The 20,608-nt window shown below is 58.4% G+C and overlaps 1 protein-coding gene across 1 annotated transcript; it reads left to right on the top strand.

Moving 5' to 3' along the window:
- Positions 1–2,611: 2,611 nt before the first annotated feature.
- Positions 2,612–20,549, top strand: NPAS1 (neuronal PAS domain protein 1). Its single transcript, XM_059666039.1, has 12 exons — positions 2,612–2,771; positions 3,778–3,966; positions 4,365–4,600; positions 12,948–13,021; positions 13,267–13,356; positions 15,979–16,144; positions 17,329–17,444; positions 17,597–17,754; positions 18,102–18,208; positions 18,633–18,780; positions 19,455–19,549; positions 19,965–20,549. The coding sequence occupies exons 2-12, from the start codon at positions 3,839–3,841 to the stop codon at positions 20,426–20,428; spliced, it is 1,782 nt and encodes a 593-aa protein (XP_059522022.1). The 5' UTR covers positions 2,612–2,771; positions 3,778–3,838; the 3' UTR covers positions 20,429–20,549.
- The last annotated feature ends 59 nt before the right edge of the window (positions 20,550–20,608 follow it).

The raw sequence follows: 20,608 nt of genomic DNA, 5'->3' as shown, positions 1-20,608 counted from the left end.
GCTCAGACGGGACACCTGCTCCCCTAACGTTCCTGCCTCGTCTCATTTAAGGGCTTTTTACAGATGAGGACAGTGAGGCACAGAGAGAGGACGGAAGCGGCCCAAACCCACACAAGTGGGGCCGAAATTAGGATGTCAGCCTGCTGAGTCACCTCCTTAAGACTATGCTCTCCACCTCCCAATCGGGAAGAATGAAATGTGTAAGTAGAAGTCATTGGACTCTCCCAAACACACATACACCCCCCCCCACACACACACACAAGCTCTCAGTGCCTATCAAAATCCTTGACCCTCTCCTTGATTTCCCCTGGTGACAGGGAGCTCACTACCTACTGAGGGCACATAATGTCATTCCCATCCCTTCCACCCGGGCTGCTCTGGAAGTAGTAGGGTATCAGAGCTTTGATGGGAAATGTCTCCAAGGCAGGGGAAAGGCCGGATAGCTGAGTGCAGCGGAGAGGTTGAGGAGCCAGGCCAGGGCAGGAGCGGTTGGATCTGCGACCATGGCAGTCTCTGCTACCACACTCTCAGCTCCCCTAACTGCTCCCTCCCTCCGCTGCCCCTTCAGACGCTGAGTGATAACTGCTCACTGCTTTGCCTGCCCGGTGCTGCACCAGCCCTCTGGGACTCCCCAAACTTTTGGCAAGAGGTTTTTGCTTGTTTAATGTTTTTACTGATTTGAGAGAGAGAAATATTGATGGGTTTCCTCCTGCACGTCCCCGACTTGGAATTGAGCCGAAACCTGGGCATGTGCCCTGACCCAGAATCGAACCAGCGATCTCTGAGTGCCTGGGCGATGCTCAATCAACTGAGCCGCACCAGCCAGGGCAGTGGGTTCTTATGACAGGCTCCTGGGTGCCCAGCTGGAGGGCCCCAATCTCTTCCCACCTGCACCATCAGGGGGCACAGACATCACAGGGCAGCCCCCCACGTCCCAGATGGGAACCTGAGGGCCCAAATGATGTGTGTGTAAGTGTGTCAGGGATTTTGCATGGGTCTCTAGGTGAGAGGGTTTGCATCCGCGCCCTTGAGGGCGTACGTGTCTTTGGATGTATAGACGTTTGATCTAGCATATTTAATGCCCAGTTCTATTCTCAGCTTTTAGAGGCTTAACAGTGGATCTCAAACTTTTTTTTTTAATCTCAGGACCTTTTTTTTTTATTCTTAGGGAACACCAAAGAACTTTTTGTGTTTTGTAAGCCATATCAGACATTAAAACAGAATTTTAAAGATAACGCTCACTTTAGATAACAATAATGAACATCGTTACAGGGTAACATGGATTCAGTCTGTTTCAATATCACCTGCCACGCGGCTTCCGGAGAACTCCATGGACACGCCCGGGGAATGAGGTGCCAAGGGCAGACACCGTCCCAGCGTGAGACTGTGACGGAGCAGACCCCGGGGGGGGGGGGGGGCCTGGGAACCGGGCCCAGGTCCCACCCCGACAACCGCGGGGCCAGCTTGTTTCCGGCCGCAATGGCGCGGGGAGGTGGTGCTGTAATGAGATGAACCATCCGCCCGCCGGGCTGCCCGGGAAGCAGTGCCAGGAGCAGGCACAGCCACCGGAGCTGGAATCCCTACCCTGACCCTAAGGCGTCTCTCTGGGGAATAGGGAACAATCATGGGCTGACAGGCCATCACCATCAGGCTACACAGCCTCTCCATGCCTCAGTGTCCCTGGCTGGAAGGTGGGCTCAGTAGCAGAGCCCAGCTCAGAGCCTGGCCGTGGGGAAAGGATTAGCAGAACACAAGCGCTCGCTCCCAAGTCAACTCGGGCTACCGTGAGCGTGATTAAGGGGGATCCCATCAGCCAGGGCCCGGGGTGCGTGCCCCGTTCTCCTTCTGCCCCGCGGGGGAAAGGCCCTTGCTCAGGGCCAGCCCCTGCCTGCCTCTCCGAAGACTCCCGCCCCATTTCATTCGTTGCACTGGGGTCTCCTGGGAGCGTTTCAGTGCCTGGAGCCCCGAGCCAGGCTGTGAAGGGGCTTGGGAGGGAAGGATGTGGACTCTCCTACCCGAGTGGAGAGGGCCTGCCTCGGACCGGAGTTCCCACTTATGATCCAATGCGGAGCTCGGATGTGGGGGTTCCCATCCCGTGGCGGGCGTGGGTGGTAGAAAAACGACCCCAGGATCCTGACCTCTGACGTCCCTCTGTGTCCCGGTTCTGGTCCCCGAGAGGTCCGGTGCCAAGCCTGGCCCTAGAAGAGGAGGGTGGGCTGGGGTGGCGGGGTGCTGACCCCCTGAAGTTCCCTCCTGGGAAATGAGGGCCTCAAAGGCCTGGATCTGCGTCCTGGGGCGGGGGCACTGACGCCTGGGTCTCCACCCCTGCGGGGGGCTCGGGTGCGGGGTGCCCGCCTTGTCAGAGGAGGTTGCTGGAACCCCGGTTTGCCTTGGGGCGCTCGGGCGCTAGCTCCTCCCGTGGAGTCTATAGATAGCGCCCGGACTACGGTGTTCCCCCCACTGACTCGGGGTTCTCGTTCAGGTGGGAGGAGGCCGAACCCCCCATTGCTGGCAACCCCCACCCCTGGAAAGGCCAGAGGGGCTGGCGCTGGGCTGGACCAGGGGGCGGGGCCTCGGTGGGCGGGGCTCTGTCTGGCCCCGCCCCGCCCTCGCCGCTGTCCCCGCGTCTCCAAGTCTGCGAGGCCGCGGTGGGCGCCGAGAGCCGAGAGCCACAGCCCGCGCCCGCCGGGCCCGCCCCGGGGCCTATGGGGCCGCCCCGCTGCGCCGCCGGGCCGGCCCCACGCCGCGCCCGGAGCCCGCCCCGCAGCCAGGTAACGAGGCTGGGGCCCTGCGGGTGGGGAGCGCCGCCGGCTGGCGGCTGGGCAGGGGGACACCTGGGTCCCGGAGGGACAGGAGGCCGGAACTCCAGCGTCCGGGGTGATCCGAGCCCCCGTACCCCGGGGTTGGGGGAAGGGGCACACGATGTTTGGGTCCTGAGAAGTGGGGGGGCTATGGACACCTGGCTGCGGAGGCCCGGGCGCGCGGGTGCCGGGTGGGTAGGGGAATCCCGGACGCCAGACCTGGAGGAATTGATACCTAATTGAACGCGCGCCTGGTTCTCGGGGATCTGGGTCCAGGACCCCCGGCCCGAGCGCTGGGTCTGCGCTGGGTGCGTCCTCGGCGGAGGCGCCGGCCCCTGCGTCGGGGGCCGGGTCCGTGCGCTCGGGGTCAGGGAGGAAGTTGTGGCGGCGGAGATTCGGTGGCCCGGACACAGGGCGCCACCCCAGGGACTGGGGGAGGTCCCTGGGCAGACCATGGCGTGGGGTCCCCGCCCTGTGCCCCTACCTTCTGAGTCCAGCCGGGGAGATAGGCACGCCGCAACTCGGGGAACAGGACTCCGGGATGGGCTTGGGGGGCGGGTCCCGGGCCAGGGGGCTCCGGGGGCTGGCAGCCCGCGCGCCGGGGCCTGGCCGCGCCCGCCCCCCGCCGGGCTTGGGCATGCTTGGCACGCAGCGCGCGGGCCGGTCGGATCCGTATGCGCGCCGCGTGCGCCCATTGGTATGCGGGAGCCGGCCCGGCGCGGGCGTGAGGCGGGCGCGCTGGCGGGCGGCGCGGGGGAGGTGGCGGCGGGGCACGTCCTCGCCCTGAGCTTCTCCCGGGCCCGGCGGGGCGAGAGCCGCGGGCTCCGTGGCGGGGCCTCCAGGGGGGAGACTGAGGCACCATCCGGCGGCAGCTCCTGGCTGGGACCCTGAGCCCCGCGCGGGCCTCAGTTTCCCCAGCAGCTCTCCCGGGGTCCCCCTCGGACGCAGCGCTGCCTCCGGTTCCTTCCCGCCGCAGGAGACGCGGATCTCGAGTCCCGCCGGCTGCTCTGAGCCCGCCTGAGCGAGGCCCCGCGGAGATGGCGGCCCCCTGCCCCGGCCCCGGCGGCGGCGGCGGCGGCGAGGTCAGATGCGGGGCAGGGCGCGGGGGCGGCGCCCCGTGGGACTTTCTGCCGGGGCTCACGGTCAAGGCCCCGCCCGGACCCTGGTGAGCGAAGCCCCGCCCCTCGGCCTGGCCCCGCCCCCAGCCGGCGCCCGGGTAGAATTCACACTCGCGTCCGCCCCATCCCGCGGGGCTGGAATTTCTTACCCGGAGTTGCTCCCCCGTCGTCCCGTAACCCACCCTCCCGCGTGGCGTTCCCAGCCCCTTCCTCAGTCCATACCCAACACTCCTCACCTCCCCCCCTGCCCCCGATCCACCCCCAGGTCGGTCCCCACCGCCGCCGGTGGAACTTCACACGCGGGTTCTGCCCCCGCCTCCAGAGTTGAATCCGTTTCCAACGTCCCATCCCGTCCCGAGACCCCAGAGGCGGGGCTCCCCTCCCCCAGGCCCGGCATCCCCGAACCCCGGGCCCCGCTCAGGCTCCCCGCGCGCCTCCCGCACAGCCTGCAGGCGCAACGCAAGGAGAAGTCCCGCAACGCGGCGCGCTCGCGGCGCGGGAAGGAGAACCTGGAGTTCTTCGAGCTGGCCAAGCTGCTCCCGCTGCCCGGGGCCATCTCCAGCCAGCTGGACAAGGCGTCGGTCGTGCGGCTCTGCGTCACCTACCTCCGCCTGCGCCGCTTCGCCGCGCTCGGGGCGCCGCCCTGGGGGCTGCGAGCCACCGGGCCCCCCGCCGGCCTCGGTGAGTGCGCACGCGCGGGGGTGGCGCGCGGAGGACCGGGGTCCCAGGCGCCCGCCCGCCCTCGCCCAGCTCCTTGATGCAGAGGGTGCATAGAGTTTGGAGTCAGGCCTTTTGTGGTGTCCCTATAGGGTGTCTTACTCTCCAAGCCTCAGTGTATTCATCTGTGAAATGGGCACACGGGGAGGGACAGATTTCAGGAATTCTGGCCTCATCAAGGGCTTGGTGACACCAGGGGTCATACTAGCGAATGCTGTTGCTTTTATTAGCGGAGATGAATCATTGTTATCGCAAAGGAGACCCGCAGCTGCAGCTCCGGGAGTGGGTCAGAGGGGACCCGGCCTGGGCCTCCCACCCAGTCCTGAGGGGACCCAGGGGGAACACAAGGCTACGGAGTCAGAATTCCCAGTTTGAAAGCGGCAGGGAAACAGCTCACGGGACGCCACCCGGCATGTGACCCCGGCAGGCCACCGCATCTCTCTGTGCCTCATTTGTGAAATGCAATCATGATGAAACGTCTCCCTGAGGGCTAAAGAGAGGACCAACGAGGTAATATGTGTAAAGACCCCGCATCACCGTAGCACAGAGTAAACAATCAATATGTGGCCGCTGTTGCTGTCGGAGTGCCTGCAGGGCTGTTGGGAGCCTGTGGTTTATTGAGCACCTACTGTGTGCCTGCTGCTGTTCTGAGCTCTGGGATCCAGCAGGAAACAGACTAGAATAGATAGTCACTGCGCTGGACAGGCTGACACCCTAGTGGCCAAGACACGATAACAAGTAATCAAAGAAACAGAATCTAGAATGCATAAATAGAGACGATGTAAAATACAGGTATATAGATGCCTACTTTTTAAAAAAAAATTGTATTGATTTCAGAGAGAAAGGGAGAGGTGAGAGAGAAACATCAATGATGAGAGGGAATCATTGATTGGCTGCCTCCTGCACGCCCCCTACTGGGGATCGAGCCCATAACCCAATCATGTGCCCTTGACTGGAATCAAACCCGGGACCCTTCAGTCTGCAGGCCAATGCTCTATCCACTGAGCCAAACCAGCCAGGGCTAGATGCCTACTTTTATTATTATGCAGACTTTATTGACAGATACCTACAAGTGTTATGTTATTACTCCTTTTTATGCATTACTGCTTTACTCTTATTACTAGAAGACAGTGAATCGTATTAATCTGAGGTCACAGGGACAGGGCACCCCAGGCTACTCTCCCAGTCCACAATAAGAGGTGTCCTTAGGGTGGGGTTGGGGGGGCTCCAATTCCCCTCCTGCCCGGGTCCCAGGGAGGAGGGGGGAGGGAAAATAGCATTGATTAAGTTCGCAATAAATCACCATTTAAATTTAAATAATCCGGCTTCCCAGGCGGTAATTAGGCGAATTGACTGGCACTGAGAGAATGCGGCATTAGAGCCTCTGATTACTGTCATTACCGCGAACAACATGTGCGCCCCGGGGATAAACATCTTGCCTATTGTCCCCGAGCCCAGGGGGAGAAGTGGGGAGAGAGCCCCACGGAAGCCCAGCACCCCACACACACACACTTACCTGGGTGGTGGGCAAGTCGGGGCCGGGGCTCGCTGAGTTCACAGCACTGAGGAGGCCATCAGCCCCTGCCTGTCCCCCAGAGCGGGTGGGGGAGGAACTGCAGGACGCCCTCTCACACCCCAACATTAGGAAATTGGGGGCGTCTCTGGCTCTACAGGTCTCCCAACAAGAGGCCAAGTGCCTGCTTCCGTAGTTCAGATGGGTAAACTGAGGACAGCATGTTAGCAGGAGTCAGAGAGCAAAGCATTGAGCCTCCCATTCTCCAAGGGAGGGGGGTGCCATGACCTCCTCAATCACAGAAATAGTAACAGTAATAATACAGCAGCCCTAGCAGGTTCGGCTCAGTGGATAGAGCGTCGGCCTGCGGACTGAAGGGCCCCAGGTTCGATTCTGGTCAAGGGCACATGCCGGGTTTGCGGGCTTGATTCCCAGTAGGGGGCGTGCAGGAGGCAGCCAATCAATGATTATCTCTCTCATCATTGGTATTTCTATCTCTTTCTCCCTCTCCCTTCCTCTCTGAAATCAATAAAGATATACTTAAAAATAATAATAATACAGCACAGGTCAGACACCGCGCCCAGCACTGCATGTAAATTAGCTCGCTCAATCCTCTCAAAGGCCTGAGGAGGGAGCCATGCTGATTCCCATCTCACAGATGTAGGAAGCGGCCCAGCGGAAAGTCCAACTCCAGTAGCCTGGCTCCTCAGTTTACCTTCTCAGCACCGTACTGGGCGTGGTTGTAGGTCTCCAGGGATGAGTCCTCTCCTGCAGCTCTCCGCCTCTCTCTGGGCCTCAGTCTACCACAGTGATGGCGAACCTTTTGAGCTCGGCGTGTCAGCATTTTGAAAAACCTTAACTTGCTGAAACCGGTTTGGCTCAGTGGATAGAGCGTCGGCCTGCGGACTGAGAGGTCCCGGGTTCGATTCTGGTCAAGGGCATGTACCTGGGTTGCGGGCACATCCCCAGTGAGGGATGTGCGAGAGGCAGCTGATCAATGTTTCTCTCTCATCGATGTTTCTAACTCTCTATCTCTCTCCCTTCCTCTCTGTGAAAAATCAATAAAATATATTTTAAAAAAAAGAAAAGAAAAACCTTAACTTAACTCTGGTGCCGTGTCACATATAGAAATTTTTTAAAATTATATTTTATTGATTTTTTACAGAGAGAAGGGGAGAGAGATAGAGAGTTAGAAACATCGATGAGAGAGAAACATAGATCAGCTGCCTCTTGCACGCCCCCTACTGGGGATGTGCCCGCAACCAAGGTACATGCCCTTGACTAGAATCGAACCTGGGACCCTTGAGTCCGCAGGCCGACACTCTATCCACTGAGCCAAACCAGTCAGGGCTAGAAATTTTTTGATATTTGCAACCAGAGTAAAACAATGATTTATATTTTTGATATTTATTTTATATATTTAAATGCCATTTAACAAAGAAAAATCAACCAAAAAAATGATTTCGCGTGTCACCTCTGACACGTGTGTCATAGGTTCACCATCACTGGTCTACCCTCTGTAAAATGAGACAGCAGAGGTTAAAGTCTAGTTCTGTGCCTCGGAGTCTGGGGAGAAGACAGCCTTGATTTCAAACCAGCATTGCTCGTTTGTTCAACAAACACCATTGAACACCTCCCCTGTGCCAGGCACTGTTCTAGGTGCCGGAGACACAGCAGGGACCAGGACAAAGTCCCTGCCCTCAAGGTCGGCCTATAGTTCCTGCGAGGTGAGCCCCCTGTCCCCCACCCCCTGACCTCACCTCCCCCTCTCACCTTTTCAACCCCCACTCTCAGCCCCAACACACACACTGGCTGTTCTTCAGAGAAGCTCGGACTCACCTCAGGGCCTTTGCACTTGCTGTGCCCGCCACCAGGGACTCCCTTCCCTCTGAATGTCCGCTCCTCAGTCAGGTCTTCCCTGACCATTCTTTTTTGTTTTTTTATATATTTTTATTGATTTCAGAGCAGAAGGGAGAGAGAGAGATAGAAACATCAATCATGGATTGGCTGCCTCCTGCATGCCCCCTACTGAGGATCAAGCCCACAACCCCGGCATGTTCCCTTGACCGGAATCGAACCTGGGACCCTTCAGTCCGCAGGCCGATGCTCTATCCACTGAGCCAAACCAGCTAGGGCTCCTTGACCATTCTACTAAAAATGGCCGCGGCCCAGCATTCCCTGTCTTCCTTTCCTGCCTTATCTTTTCATAGCGCTATCATCTGACACTATGCATTTCTTTTGTTTATTGTATGTCTCCCCCTCATGGCACCTTGTTCCCTGCGTCTGGGACACAGCAGACTCATCCCACAGCTGGGTGACTGGAATGGAATGAGGGGAGAAAGAGTGAATCTTACTTCACAAGCCAGGCATGACCTCTCTGAGGACGTGACCTTTGGGCTGAGAGGAAAAGGAGGTGAGGGAGGAAGCTATGAGAAAGCTGGGCGGGCTTCCAGGCGGAGGGAGCGGCAGTGGAAAGGCACGGAGGCCGCTGGACTCGGCTTGCTGGTTGGCGGGAGTCTGGAGAGGAGGAAGTGAGGCAGGCAGTGGTCAGCAGGGGCCTGGGCCTGCGGGGCCCCACGGGCTGTGGTGAGGACTTCGTTACCCCGAGCGAGATGGGAGCCATGGTGATGGGGGGTGTGAGTGGGAGCAGGGAGCCCCTTAAGGAGGTGAGTGCAGTGGTCTAGGTGGGAGGTGGGGCAGCTGGGCCAGGGTGGGGGCTACAGGATGACAGGTGGTTGGATTCAGCTGATGCCGTGAGGGTACAGCCCATAGGACTTACAGAAAATGGATACAGGTGTGAGAGACAGAGAGGGGTCAAGGTGCAGGGCAAGGAACCACGCGAAGGGTAGAGGTACCCCAGGTTATCCATAGTAATACTGCTACGAACAGTGGCAGGACTCAGGGATTAGGCACCTCCTGTGTGCCTGGCTCTGTGCTACTTACGTGCACAAACCCATTCTGCTCGCTCACCGGCCCCATTTTACAGATGAGGCTGAGGACAAGTAGAGGCAGCAATGCCCCCCTCCAGCCCTCAGGCCCACACCCCCTGACTGTGGTGGGGTGGTTCCTTCTCTCGGCCTTGGCCTTCATAGGTAATGAAGTTCCAGCCCTTCTGCCCTTCCTCCACCCCACCTCCCACAGCAATCCCTCCGGACAATTGGAATGGGAAGTGGAGGGGGACTCCTAAGGCCTGGGAGAGGCCTGCAGTCCCCAATCTGTAAGGGATGGTGGCAACTGGGACCGTTTTTTCTTCTCCAGCAGAATCAGGCTCCAACAGCCCTGACTGGTTTGGCTCAGTGGATAGAGTGTTGGCCTGTGGACTCAAGGGTCCCGGGTTCGATTCCGGTCACGGGCACCAAAAAAAAAAAAAAAAAGAAAAAGAAAAAGAATCAGGCTCCAACAAAAAACAGCAAATGTTTGTTGAATGAGTGAGTGATTGGTTGAGGTTTGGACGTGAGGAGAGGACACATCTAGGAGCAATGAGGGGGGCAAATCTGGGAGTAACTACTTTGGGGGACAGAGAAATTGAGGTGTTTGGGGAGGAGAGGAGGAAACACAGGGCCAGGAGTTGGGGAACTGGAGGGTTTGCGGACAGGCCGGGTGTTTTGGGGGGAACAGCCAGTGGCTGAGCCCTCCCCACATGCCCGCCCGGGCCCGACGCGCCCATTAACGCTGTTAATTGCAGCCGTTCAGTCTGACCTGGGCTGATCCTCTGAGAGGGAAAATGAAGGAATTAGCAAAAATGACAGGGGAAAATTGCAACAATTAGCAGGCAGCATTGTTCCCGCCTGTCACCCGGCTTGTTCGCGCTGCATCTCGGGGGAGGGGTCCCCGTGCACCACCCCACCCCCCACTCCCAGTTATTGTTCCCGGAGCTGCCGGCGAGGGTGGAAGAAGGATGTAACGGCGCAGGGCTGGGAGAGCGCCCGGAGGAGGGGGCGTGGCCTAGCCATCGGGGGCGGGGCGGGCGGGGGGCTGCGCCCTGATTGGCGGAGGGGCGGGCTTTCGCCGCCGGGTGTTTTGATGGTCGGGAAACAACAATAGTAATCACACTATTAATACGCATTGTGGCTCCGCATTTCCCGGCACCTGCTGTGGGTCAGGCCGTGCGAGGCCCTTTCTAGAAGCTCCTTGAGCTGCCTGAATGCTCAGCCAGCCTGGGAGGGCTGCGCTCTTGGCGCACCCACTTGGCAGAGGAGGAAACTGAGGCACGGAGAGGTGAAGGGACTGGCCCCAGGGCAGGCGCACAGCCAGAGAGGGACAGCCTGCGACTGGACGCCGGACCTGGACCCAGCCCTGCAAGAGCCAGGCGCCTGAGGACCCTTGAGGTCACCGAACCCTTCACCTGGCTCCCCAGTCTGGGCCTGGAGGCCTTGGGGGGTCGTTCTCCACAGGGTCAGGGAGGGGGTCACCCCCACACGGGGTCTGGGCCCTCAGCTCCTGCCTGGGGGGTCGGGCCGGGCCGGGCCTCCTCTCTCTGCCTCATTGGCCATGGCTCTCTCTTCCCTTCCCCTGTCTCTCTCTGCGCCTCGTTTCCTGGGCCTCTCCATCTTTTTATGTTTCTCCATCTTCCTCAGTTTCTATGTCTCTGTCCCTAACTTTTTTTTTTTTTTACTTTTTAAAAAATGTTTTTATTGACTTTTAGAGATAGAGGAACGGAGAGGGAGCGAGAGATAGAAACATCGATGAGAGAGAGGCATAGATCAGCTGCCTCCTGCACGCCCCATACTGGAAATTGAGCCCACAACCGGGCATCAAACCAGGGACCTCTTGGTTCTTGGTTCTTGGCTCAACCACTGAGCCACAATGGCCAGGCCCTAGCTCTTTAAAAAAAATTTTATTGAGGTAAAATTTATAACATGAAATTCATCATTTTAAAATGTACAATTTTGCCGTGGCTGGTTTGGCTCAGTGGATAGAGTGTCGGCCTGTGGACTGAAAGGTCCCAGGTTCGATTCTGGTCAAGGGCATGTACCTTGGTTGCGGGCACATCCCCAGTGGGAAATGTGCAGGAGGCGGCTGATCGATGTTTCTCTCTCATCAATGTTTCTAACTCTCTCTCTCCTTTCCTCTCTGTAAAAAAATCAATAAAATATATTTTTTAAAATGTACAATTTACTGTGACATTTAGTACATTCACAATGTTGGGCAACCATCACTTCTGTCTAGTTCCAAAACATTTTCATCATCTCCCTAAAACCCCTTAGCAGTCACGCCTCTCCACTTCCCCAACTCCAGCCCTGGCAGCCACCAATCTGCTTTCTGTTTCTAGGGATTTGTCTATTCTGGACATTTCATATAAATGTAGTCATCCTATATAATAAAGAGCTAATATGCTAATTAAGCCGGATGGTGGAACCTTCCGGAATGACCAGTGGGTGGGGCCTCGAGAGCTGAGCAAATATATGTCCTCTCAGGCTTGGCTTGTCTCACTTCTCACAATGTGTTCAAAGTTCACCAAAATCATAGCTAGGATCACTGCTTCATTCCTTTTTATTGCTGAATAATAGTCCATGGTCTGAATATAGCACATTTTGTTTACTCACCAGTTAATGGACATTTGTTCCCCCCTTGGGCTGTGAGGAATAGTGCTGCGGTGAACATTTATGTACTAGTACTTGCTAGAGCATGTGTTTGATGCTTTGGGGCATATGCCCACAAGCGGAATGGCTGGGTCAGATGGTAATTCCATGTTTAACTTACTGAGGACCCGCCGCCCTGTTTTCCAGAGCAGCTGTGCCATTAGCATTCCCACCAGCAATGCACGGCGAGGGTGTGGGTGTGCAGTTTCTCCATAGCCTCGCCTGGCACCTATTTTCTGTGTGTGTGTGTGTGTGTCTAGCCATCCTAGTGGGTGTGAAGTGGTCTCTCATTGTGGTTTTGATTTGCATTTTGCTAATGACTAGTGAGTTTAAGCATCTTTTCATGGGCTTATTAGCCATTTGTAGATCTTGTTTGGAGAAATGTCTATTCAGGGCCTTTGCTCATTTTTCAATTGGGTTGCTGTTGAGCTCTAATGTCCTTATCTCCTTCTCTGTTCCTTTAGATCTCTCTGTACGGTTCTCTGTCCGCCTTCTTGTCTCTCTGTGCCTTTGTCTCTCAATCTCTGCGTGTGCTCTGTATCTCTGTGTGTGTCTCTTTCTCCTTTTCAGTCTCCTCTCTACATCCTCATCCAGCAGGTCTGAGCTCAGCTACCCCCTCCCCCTTCAACAGGCCTCACCACCTTCCTCCTAATTTCACATAATCTATTTCTTTATTTATCCTTTAATCCTCACCCAAGGATGTTTTTCTATTTATTTTAGAGAGAGTAGAAGAGAGAGGGAAAGACAGAGAGGAATAGCGATGTGAGAGAAACGCATCAATTGGTTGCCTCTTGCAAGAGCCCCGACCAGGGCCGGGGCCCGGAGGGAGCCCGCAACCAAGGAACGTGCCCTTGACCAGAATCGAACCCGGGACCCTTCAGTCCACAGGCCGATGCTCTATCCACTGAGCCACACCGGCGAGGGCCACATCGTCTATTTGATTCTTCAGAGCACAAATGATAATTCCTTGTTCGTTTTTTACTTGTTTGTGTGCCATGGCCTGGGTGCCTGTGAGGGTAGGACCAGGCTGTCTGGGTCACTGCGGTGTTCCCAACACAGAGCCTGGCCACAGGAGCTCAGGGAGAGTTTGCTGAATGGATGGATGGATGGATGGATGGATGGATGGATGAATCCCTTTCTGTATCCCCTGGTGTCTGTCTGTCGCTCGGGTCGGCCAGACCGCAGGCCCCGGCCTCACCGGTCCCTCTGTCCCCAGCCCCAGGCCGCAGGGGCCCCGTGGCACTGGTCTCGGAAATCTTCGAGCAGCAGCTGGGAGGACACATCTTGCAGGTGAGGCCCCTTCCCTACCTGCTGCTCAATGCTGCCACCTGGTGGCCTCCTCGGAGAACAGCACCCTCTCTCCCGCATCCATCGCAGGAGAGCGCCAGGCCTGGGAGGCGCATGCTGGGGGCCCCCTTCCTGCCTGCCCCTTCCCAGGGCCAGTGAGGCCCCGTCCTCCGCTCCCAAAAATAATCCATCCTGGCAGAGAGAAGGTTTCAGAACCTCTTACAGACGCCCTGTCTCTCCCACTCTAGTCCCTGGATGGCTTTGTGTTTGCCTTGAGCCAGGAGGGGAAGTTCCTCTACATCTCAGAGACCGTCTCCATTTACCTGGGTCTCTCACAGGTAAGGACCTCAGCAGGCTGCCCGGACTGGCGCCACCGCCACCTCCCTGGGAGGCCCAGGCATCCCCCTCCTCTCTCCTGGCCTCACCATCCCAGCGTGAAAAAGGGACTGGATCCGTGGTTCCCAAAGTGCGTTCCTTGGAACCCCACATGGCATCCAACATGGCTCCTCCTTGCGGTCAGAGGAGGGTTATCGAATTCACGGGTCAAAGAAAAAATAATTTATTTATTTTTTTTTTTAAATATATTTTATTGATTTTTCACAGAGAGGAAGGGAGAGAGATAGAAAGCCAGAAACATCGATGAGAGAGAAACATCGATCAGCTGCCTCCTGCACATCTCCCACTGGGGATGTGGCCGCAACCCAGGTACATGCCCTTGACCGGAATCGAACCTGGGACCCTTCAGTCCGCAGGCTGACGCTCTATCCACTGAGCCAAACCGGTTTCGGCAGAAAAAATAATTTAAAAACAAAACAAGCCCTAGCTGGTTTGGCTCAGTGGATAGAGCATTGGCCTGCAGACTGAAGGGTCCCGGGTTCGACTCTGTCAAGGGCATATGCCCAGGTTTCAGGCTCGATCCCCAGTAGGGGGTGTGCAGGAGGCAGCCAATTCATGATTCTCATAATTGGTGTTTCTATCTCTCTCCCTTCCTCTCTGAAGTCAATAAAATATTTAAAAGCAAAACAAAAAGTAACAGGTCAATTTGAAAGAAGCAAATTAGCAGAAAGACCAGTTTGCCCATGCGTGGTGGCCAAATACACCATATTTACCCAAACGTGTTTCTTCTTAACAGTTTTAAAAGATCACAACAATTTGTACAGGCGGGGCTTGGGATCTGCGAGCGCTGGAAGGTTTTCTGTGGCATTCGAAAGCCCCTGTGTCCAGAGTCCTGGCTCCTTGTGGCATCGTAGGCCTTGCTATTGGATCAATATACGGTATTGATCCAGTCAATGCCAATTGCTAGCAACTGTTACCGTTTTTAGAAAGACTTTGGCGGATGGTAAATTTCGACAATTCAGTGCTTTGGCCGCTGTGAGCAGCTTTTTGTGAGTTGTTGATTTCTGGAGGAGGATGAACCTGAAGGAAGGGGAATGTGGACGAGAGAAAGGGAGGGAGGGAGGGAGGGAGGGAGGGAGGGAGGGAGGGAGGGGAGGGGAGGCTTGAAGCAGGTGTGGGAGGGGCTGGATGAGGGGAGGAGTTCGGGGGATGACACCAAGCCCTGGGGTGGTGGGAGCCACGGGAGGTTTTATTTTTTTTCTTTTGAATTGTTGACATTATTACAGATGTCTCTCCCCCTCCCCCCTCCCCCTTCCCCACCTCCACCAGCTCTGGGAAGTGTCTGAGGGGAGGAGGGCCATGGCCAGATGAGTAAGCTCCCCATTTGAGTGGGGACTGAAGGCCAGATGATCAGTGAGGATGCTGGGGCAGGAACACGGTGGGGAGAATATGGGGCCTGGATTGGGGGGGATGTGGAACTGCTGCAAGATTTTGGGGGGCGGGGGATGGAATGCAAAAGTCTGTCTGACTGAAATGTCCTAATTCCACTGTTTGTATCTCGAATCCCATTCCTGCTGGGAAATCCTGTGGCTCATTTCAGGGCACAGCTGTTTGCTGTGAGTTAGAAACTATGGCACCTCCCCATCCAACTCCCTACACAGCTTCTTGTTTTAAAAAAATATATTTGTATTGATTTCAGAGAGGAAGGGAGAGGGGGAGAGAGAGAGAAACATCAGTGATGAGAGAGAATCATTGATCGGCTGCTTCCTGCACGTTCCCCACTGAGGGGAATGTGCCCTTGACTGGAATCAAACCTGGGACCCTTCAGTCCACAGGTCGACACTCTACACACTGAGCCAAACCGGCTAGGGCCCTACACAGCTTCTTAGCAGAGTAGGCGGGGCAGAAAATCATTAATGATCACTGGCTTTGACGTGGGAGGGCAGAGGAAGAGCCCAGGTTAGCCTCCTCCTTTACAGATGTTCCTTTTGCCCTGGCCCCACAGGGATAGAGCTGGGCCTGCGCACTGAAGCGTCGAGGTCCAATTCCGATTCCCAGTCAAGGGCACATAACCGGGTTGTCGATTCAAGGCAGCCTGCGGGAAGCAACCAAGCAATGTAACTCTCTCACACACATTGATGTCTCTCTCTCTCTCTCTCTCTCTCTCTCTCTCTCTCTCTCTCTCTCCTCCCTTCCCTCCCACTCTCTCTAAAAAAACCAATGGGAAAAAATGTCCTCAGGTGAGACAGTTTAAAAAAAAAACTCAAAAAAAAATTCTAATAAAAACACAAGACTGGCACGAAGTACTCCTGCCTATAAGCCAGTGGTTCTCAACCTTCCTGATGCCGCGACCCTTTCATACAGCTCCTCATGTTGTGGTGACCCCCAATTTCATTGTTACAAATTGAACATAATGAAAGCATAGTGATTCATCACAAAAACAACATGTAATTATATATGTGTTTTCCAGTGGTCTTAGGGCCTAAGACTTAGGCGACCCCTGTGAAAGGGTCGTTCGACCCCCAGGTTGAGAACCGCTGCTAAGCGCATGAACAGTCGGCCAAACGGGAGGGCCGGTGGCTGCGCGCACCTTACCCGCCTGTATTCCTCCCCTTCGCCGGCAGGTGGAGCTCACGGGCAGCAGCGTCTTCGATTACATCCATCCCGGGGACCACTCAGAGGTCCTGGAGCAGCTGGGACTGCGGACCCGGACCTCCGGGCCCCCCACCCCGCCCTCCATCCCCTCCTCCTCCTCCTCTTCCTCCTCGCTTGCCGATACTCCTGAGATCGGTAATTCCAAGGCCCCCAAAGAATGAGGCCTGATGCAGGGACAACCGGTACATTGTATCCAGCGATGTTACATGTAAACCAAACCCACTCTCCTTAGAGTTGTGCAAAACAGGCTTTTAGAGTCTAAATTGGAGCAGGAAGACTTGGCCCCCTACGATTGCCTGAATCCCCAAGTTTTGAGCTTTAGAAAGATCCCTCTGGCAGCCTGTGGGTGACAGATAAATAGCGGTGCACGCTTACAGGGCGTTGACATGTGCTGAGCCTGTTAACTACACAGTTTCATGGAATCCTAACCACAATCCCACAGAGCAGGGCCCGTTATTCTCTTCGTTTTACAGAGGGGGAAACTGAGGCCCAGCACAGCGAGGTTAAGTTACCTGTCCGAGGTCACAGCTGTAAGTGGAGCTAGATTCCAACCCCGGTTGGTCTGGCTCCAGGATCTAGTGTGCTCCTCACCCTTCTTTCCAATGGAAAATTCCATGGAAAATTCCACTCCATGCGGAGGAGGGCGGGTGTTAGATTACCCTGACGGTTCCTTTTAGCTCTCAGGTGTGCAGGGGGCTGTGAGGTCAACTTTCCTGTAAATAAGATTTTCTTACATGGGGTTTGCTTTGCACCAAAACCATCTGAGTTGTCAGCAGTGATTCCAAGTTTGGGGAGATGTGTGGGGCTGTGACGATGTCTGCACCTGAATTTGAGGCCCAGGATCATCTGGGTGTGAGCACATTTATGACTGTACCAGGGGCTTAGAGACTCATCGCTATTTGCGAGTCTCCGTTGCTACACCCTGAGGCCCTGCTCTGCGCCCAGCTCTGTGCTGGGCAGGGCTGGGGACACAGTAGTGACGACAGCCCCAACCCCACCCTCCCTGGGCCTGTGCCCAGCTGGGGCAGGTGTGGTGAAGACCCCAGGGGGCTCCGACCCAGCCGGGGCCAGGGGGGCTTCCTGGAGGAGATGGTGACCTCAGAGGGTGTCCGTAGGACGCAGTTCCTGCCCACGTGTTAGGTCCCGGGTCAGAGCTGAGCTGAGAAAGGCCGCTGCATGGAGGGGGGTCAGTGTAGACACCAATGAGTTCGTAGAACCGTCAGGTGGGTGGGCCTCTGGCTGGCCCTGAAGGGGGCGGGGAGGGGGCGCCTCCGTGTGTTTCCTCCTCAGGACCCCACAACCCTCCTTCACTCGCCCAGAGGCCAGCCCCACCGAGGTGCCCCCCTCCTCCCGGGCCCAGGAGCGCTCCTTCTTCGTCCGCATGAAATCCACCCTCACCAAGCGCGGTCTGCACGTCAAGGCCTCGGGGTACAAGGTGGGCGTGAGCTCCCTGCACAGCCTCTGCCCCGCGTCCTCGCCGCCCGGGGAGCTCCCGCACTCCTGCCGGCCCTGCCCCGCGCCCGGCCCTGCGGGTGACAGCGGGCGCCTCGCCCCCGCCCCTCCTCCAAGCGCACCCACTGCCCGCAGGTCATCCACGTGACCGGCCGCCTCCGGGCCCGCGCCCTGGGCCTCGTGGCCCTCGGCCACACGCTGCCCCCGGCCCCGCTGGCCGAGCTGCCTCTGCACGGCCACATGATCGTCTTCCGGCTCAGCCTGGGGCTCACCATCCTCGCCTGTGAGAGCAGGTACCGGGCCGGGGCGCACCGCAGCGCGAGGCTGGGCACTGGGGGCCGCGGGAGGCGGGAGAGCAGCGGAGGGAGAGGGTAGACTGGGGGGTGGGGGGGGCGCCCTGGGGACGAGGGCTGTGCCTCCGGAGGCCCGCGCGCTCCCGCATCCGCTTTCTCCTGCACCCGCGGAGGGGAAACGGGACAGTGAGATGGGACCCTCGCCCGGTGCCACCTGCCGGATGCCTGGAGCCAGGCCAGGAGACACGCGACTGCAGCTTATAGAGGGGAAACCGAGGCTCGGAGCGCGCCAGCGTGAGTGGCGACCCGAGGGGCCGGCAGAGCCAATCGCCCCCCCCCTCCCCCAGGGTCAGCGAGCACATGGACCTGGGGCCCGCGGAGCTGGTGGGCCGCAGCTGCTACCAGTTTGTCCACGGACAGGACGCAGCCAGGATCCGCCAGAGCCACCTGGACCGTGAGGACCCTCCCCAGCCTCGGCCTCAGCCCCCGCTCCCCGAAGTCCAGCTCTGGGGGTGACCAGTCCCTCCTGTTACCAACCCCAGGGCTCAGCTCAGCACAGAGAGCAGCAGGGAGCCCTGAGCGGGGCGGGCACCGGTGGGAGCGGGGTTGGCTGCGGGCCTCTGACCCACCCGACACCAGGCGCTGCCTTCTGACTGGCTGTCTCGCTCTGTATGTTGCCTTTCTCTTCTCCCACCACCTCATCCTTCCTGTTCCGTCTCCCCTGTCCCTCTCCGCGCCTGCCGCCCCATCATTCCTGCCCCATCTGTCTCCTCTGCCCACCTCCCTCTCCCCGTCTCCTGCTCACCTGTCTCCTCTCCCTCCACCTGTCCTCCTGTCTCCCCATCCCTCTGGCCGCCCCTGCCCCTGGCTGGGCCCAGTGCTGGACAAGGGCCAGGTGGTGACCGGCTACTACCGCTGGCTGCAGCGCGCGGGGGGCTTTGTGTGGCTGCAGTCCATGGCCACCGTGGCTGTGAGCGGGAAGAGCCCCGGGGAGCGCCACGTGCTCTGGGTCAGCTACGTGCTCAGGTGAGGGCTGCACCGGCCCGGCCCACAGAGAGGGCGCTAGCAGGGGACAAGCCCGGAGCAGGAAGGGGACAGGGACAGAGCAAAGGCCTGGAAGCGGAGTGTCCTTGCTGCAGGAGGCAGAGGAGTGGGGAGCGGATGACAGTATTGGCCAGTGAGGCCGGTCTTCGGCGACCTCAGGCCCAGGCTGAGGGCCTGGACCCGATCCTGGGGCACTGGGGAGCCATGGCGGGGTTTAGAGCTTTGGGGAAAGCCTCCCTGGTTGCTGTGAAGAGGGAGGAAGCTGGGGCAGGTCCTGGGGAACGCCGGGCCATGCAGGGAGGCGAGGTGGCCACGCCTCTGTCCTTGCTGGGCCTGGACCCGCCCCAGAGGGGCAGCAGTTTGGAAGGAAGACACTGGTGCCAGCTGAGCAGCAGGAGCCCGGGGGACACCTCGGGGTGACATCCAGGGCCGCACCGGTGTGGCCTCGGGGTGGGGCCAAGCTGGGCGACAAGCCAGCTTGGAGTCTGGGGTCCAGTCATGAGGCCTGAGTGCTTTGGGGTGGAGACGCTATACTCGCTGGGGCGGGGGTGTTCTGCACTCAGATGGGGCCGGAGTCTACACCCATAACCTGGGGGGACAGAGGGAGTCCGCCCTCACCCAGGAACCTGGCCCCAACCCCACCTGTCTCATCTCAGCCAAGCGGAGGGCGGCCGCACACCTCTGGACGCCTTCCAGCTTCCAGCCAGCGCGGCCCGTGAGGACGTGTCCAGCCCAGAGCCGGAACCCGCAGGTGAGGCTCCCACCCGACCCTGGAGGCTCCCAGCGGCCCCTGGCCCCTGGGCTGTCCAGAAGCCACTAGCCACAGAGGGCTGCTGCTTACGTGAAAACCAAAAATTCAGGTTCAGTCAGACTCGCCACACTTCGAGCATCTGTAGCCATAGGTGGCCAGCGGCCCAGGCGTTGTACGGCGCAGACACGGCGCATCCTGGTTCCAGGAAAATTCTGTTAGCCCGGGCGAGGCCAGGGTTTCTCAGTCTCCGCTCCACTGCGTTAGGGACCAGGCGACCCTTTGCGTGGGGGCTGCCCTGTGCACTGGGGGGTCCCCAGCAGCATCCCTGGCCTCTCCACTGGATGCCAGGAGTCCGTCCCCTGGGGGAACCACCCACAGTCACTCACTCCACAGATGGCTTCAAATCTTCTTCCAGAGCCAGCGCCCCCAGTGCAAGGGAAGCAGGCTGCCCCCCCAGACAAGGAGGAGGCCCCCCAGACCCAGGGCAAGTGCATCAAAGTGGAGCCTGGCCGTGGGGACACGAAAGACCCGGAGGACAGCGGAGACGAGGAGCCAGCCGGCCACGCAGCCCCGCCACGGCGCAAGTTCATGTCCGTCATCCGGGCAGGAGCCCAGAAGCAGGACCTCGTGCGGCCGTGGGGCCTGGTGCCTCCTGGGGACGCCTCGCCTGCCCTGCTCCACGCCGGCTTCCTGCCCCCCGTCGTGCGGGGCCTGTGCACACCTAGCACCATCCGCTACGGCCCCACGGAGCTGGGCCTCATGTACCCACATCTGCAGAGGCTGGGCCCAGGCCCCCCCTTCCCAGAGGCCTTCTACCCACCCCTGGGCCTGCCCTACCCGGGGCCCACGGGCACCAGGGTGCAGAGGAAGGGGGACTGATGACTAGGAGAGCCTCCGACAGAGCTGGACCCTGGGGGGGAGGGGTGCCGGCCCTCAGGGGGCGGGGGACAGGGCTCCAGCCCATCAGCGCTCTTTAAGAATTAAAGACCTGCTCCCCATCTGTGGCTTGGTTTCTGGGGGCTGTGGCGCCCCTCTCTCCTTCCTCCCACCCCTTCCCTC

This window comes from Myotis daubentonii, chromosome 15 (genome assembly GCF_963259705.1).
Source record: "Myotis daubentonii chromosome 15, mMyoDau2.1, whole genome shotgun sequence".
NCBI classification, from domain to species: Eukaryota; Metazoa; Chordata; class Mammalia; order Chiroptera; family Vespertilionidae; genus Myotis; species Myotis daubentonii.
This window is presented reverse-complemented; position numbering and strand designations above follow the sequence as displayed.

Coding starts and splice junctions, on each gene's coding strand:
- NPAS1 (XM_059666039.1), top strand. CDS start 3,839: ATGGCGGCCCCCTGCCCCGGCCCCGGCGGCGGCGGCGGCGGCGAGGTC. Junction 13,022..13,266: donor TGGGAGGACACATCTTGCAG/GTGAGGCCCCTT, acceptor CTCCCACTCTAG/TCCCTGGATGGCTTTGTGTT. Junction 13,357..15,978: donor TTTACCTGGGTCTCTCACAG/GTAAGGACCTCA, acceptor CTTCGCCGGCAG/GTGGAGCTCACGGGCAGCAG.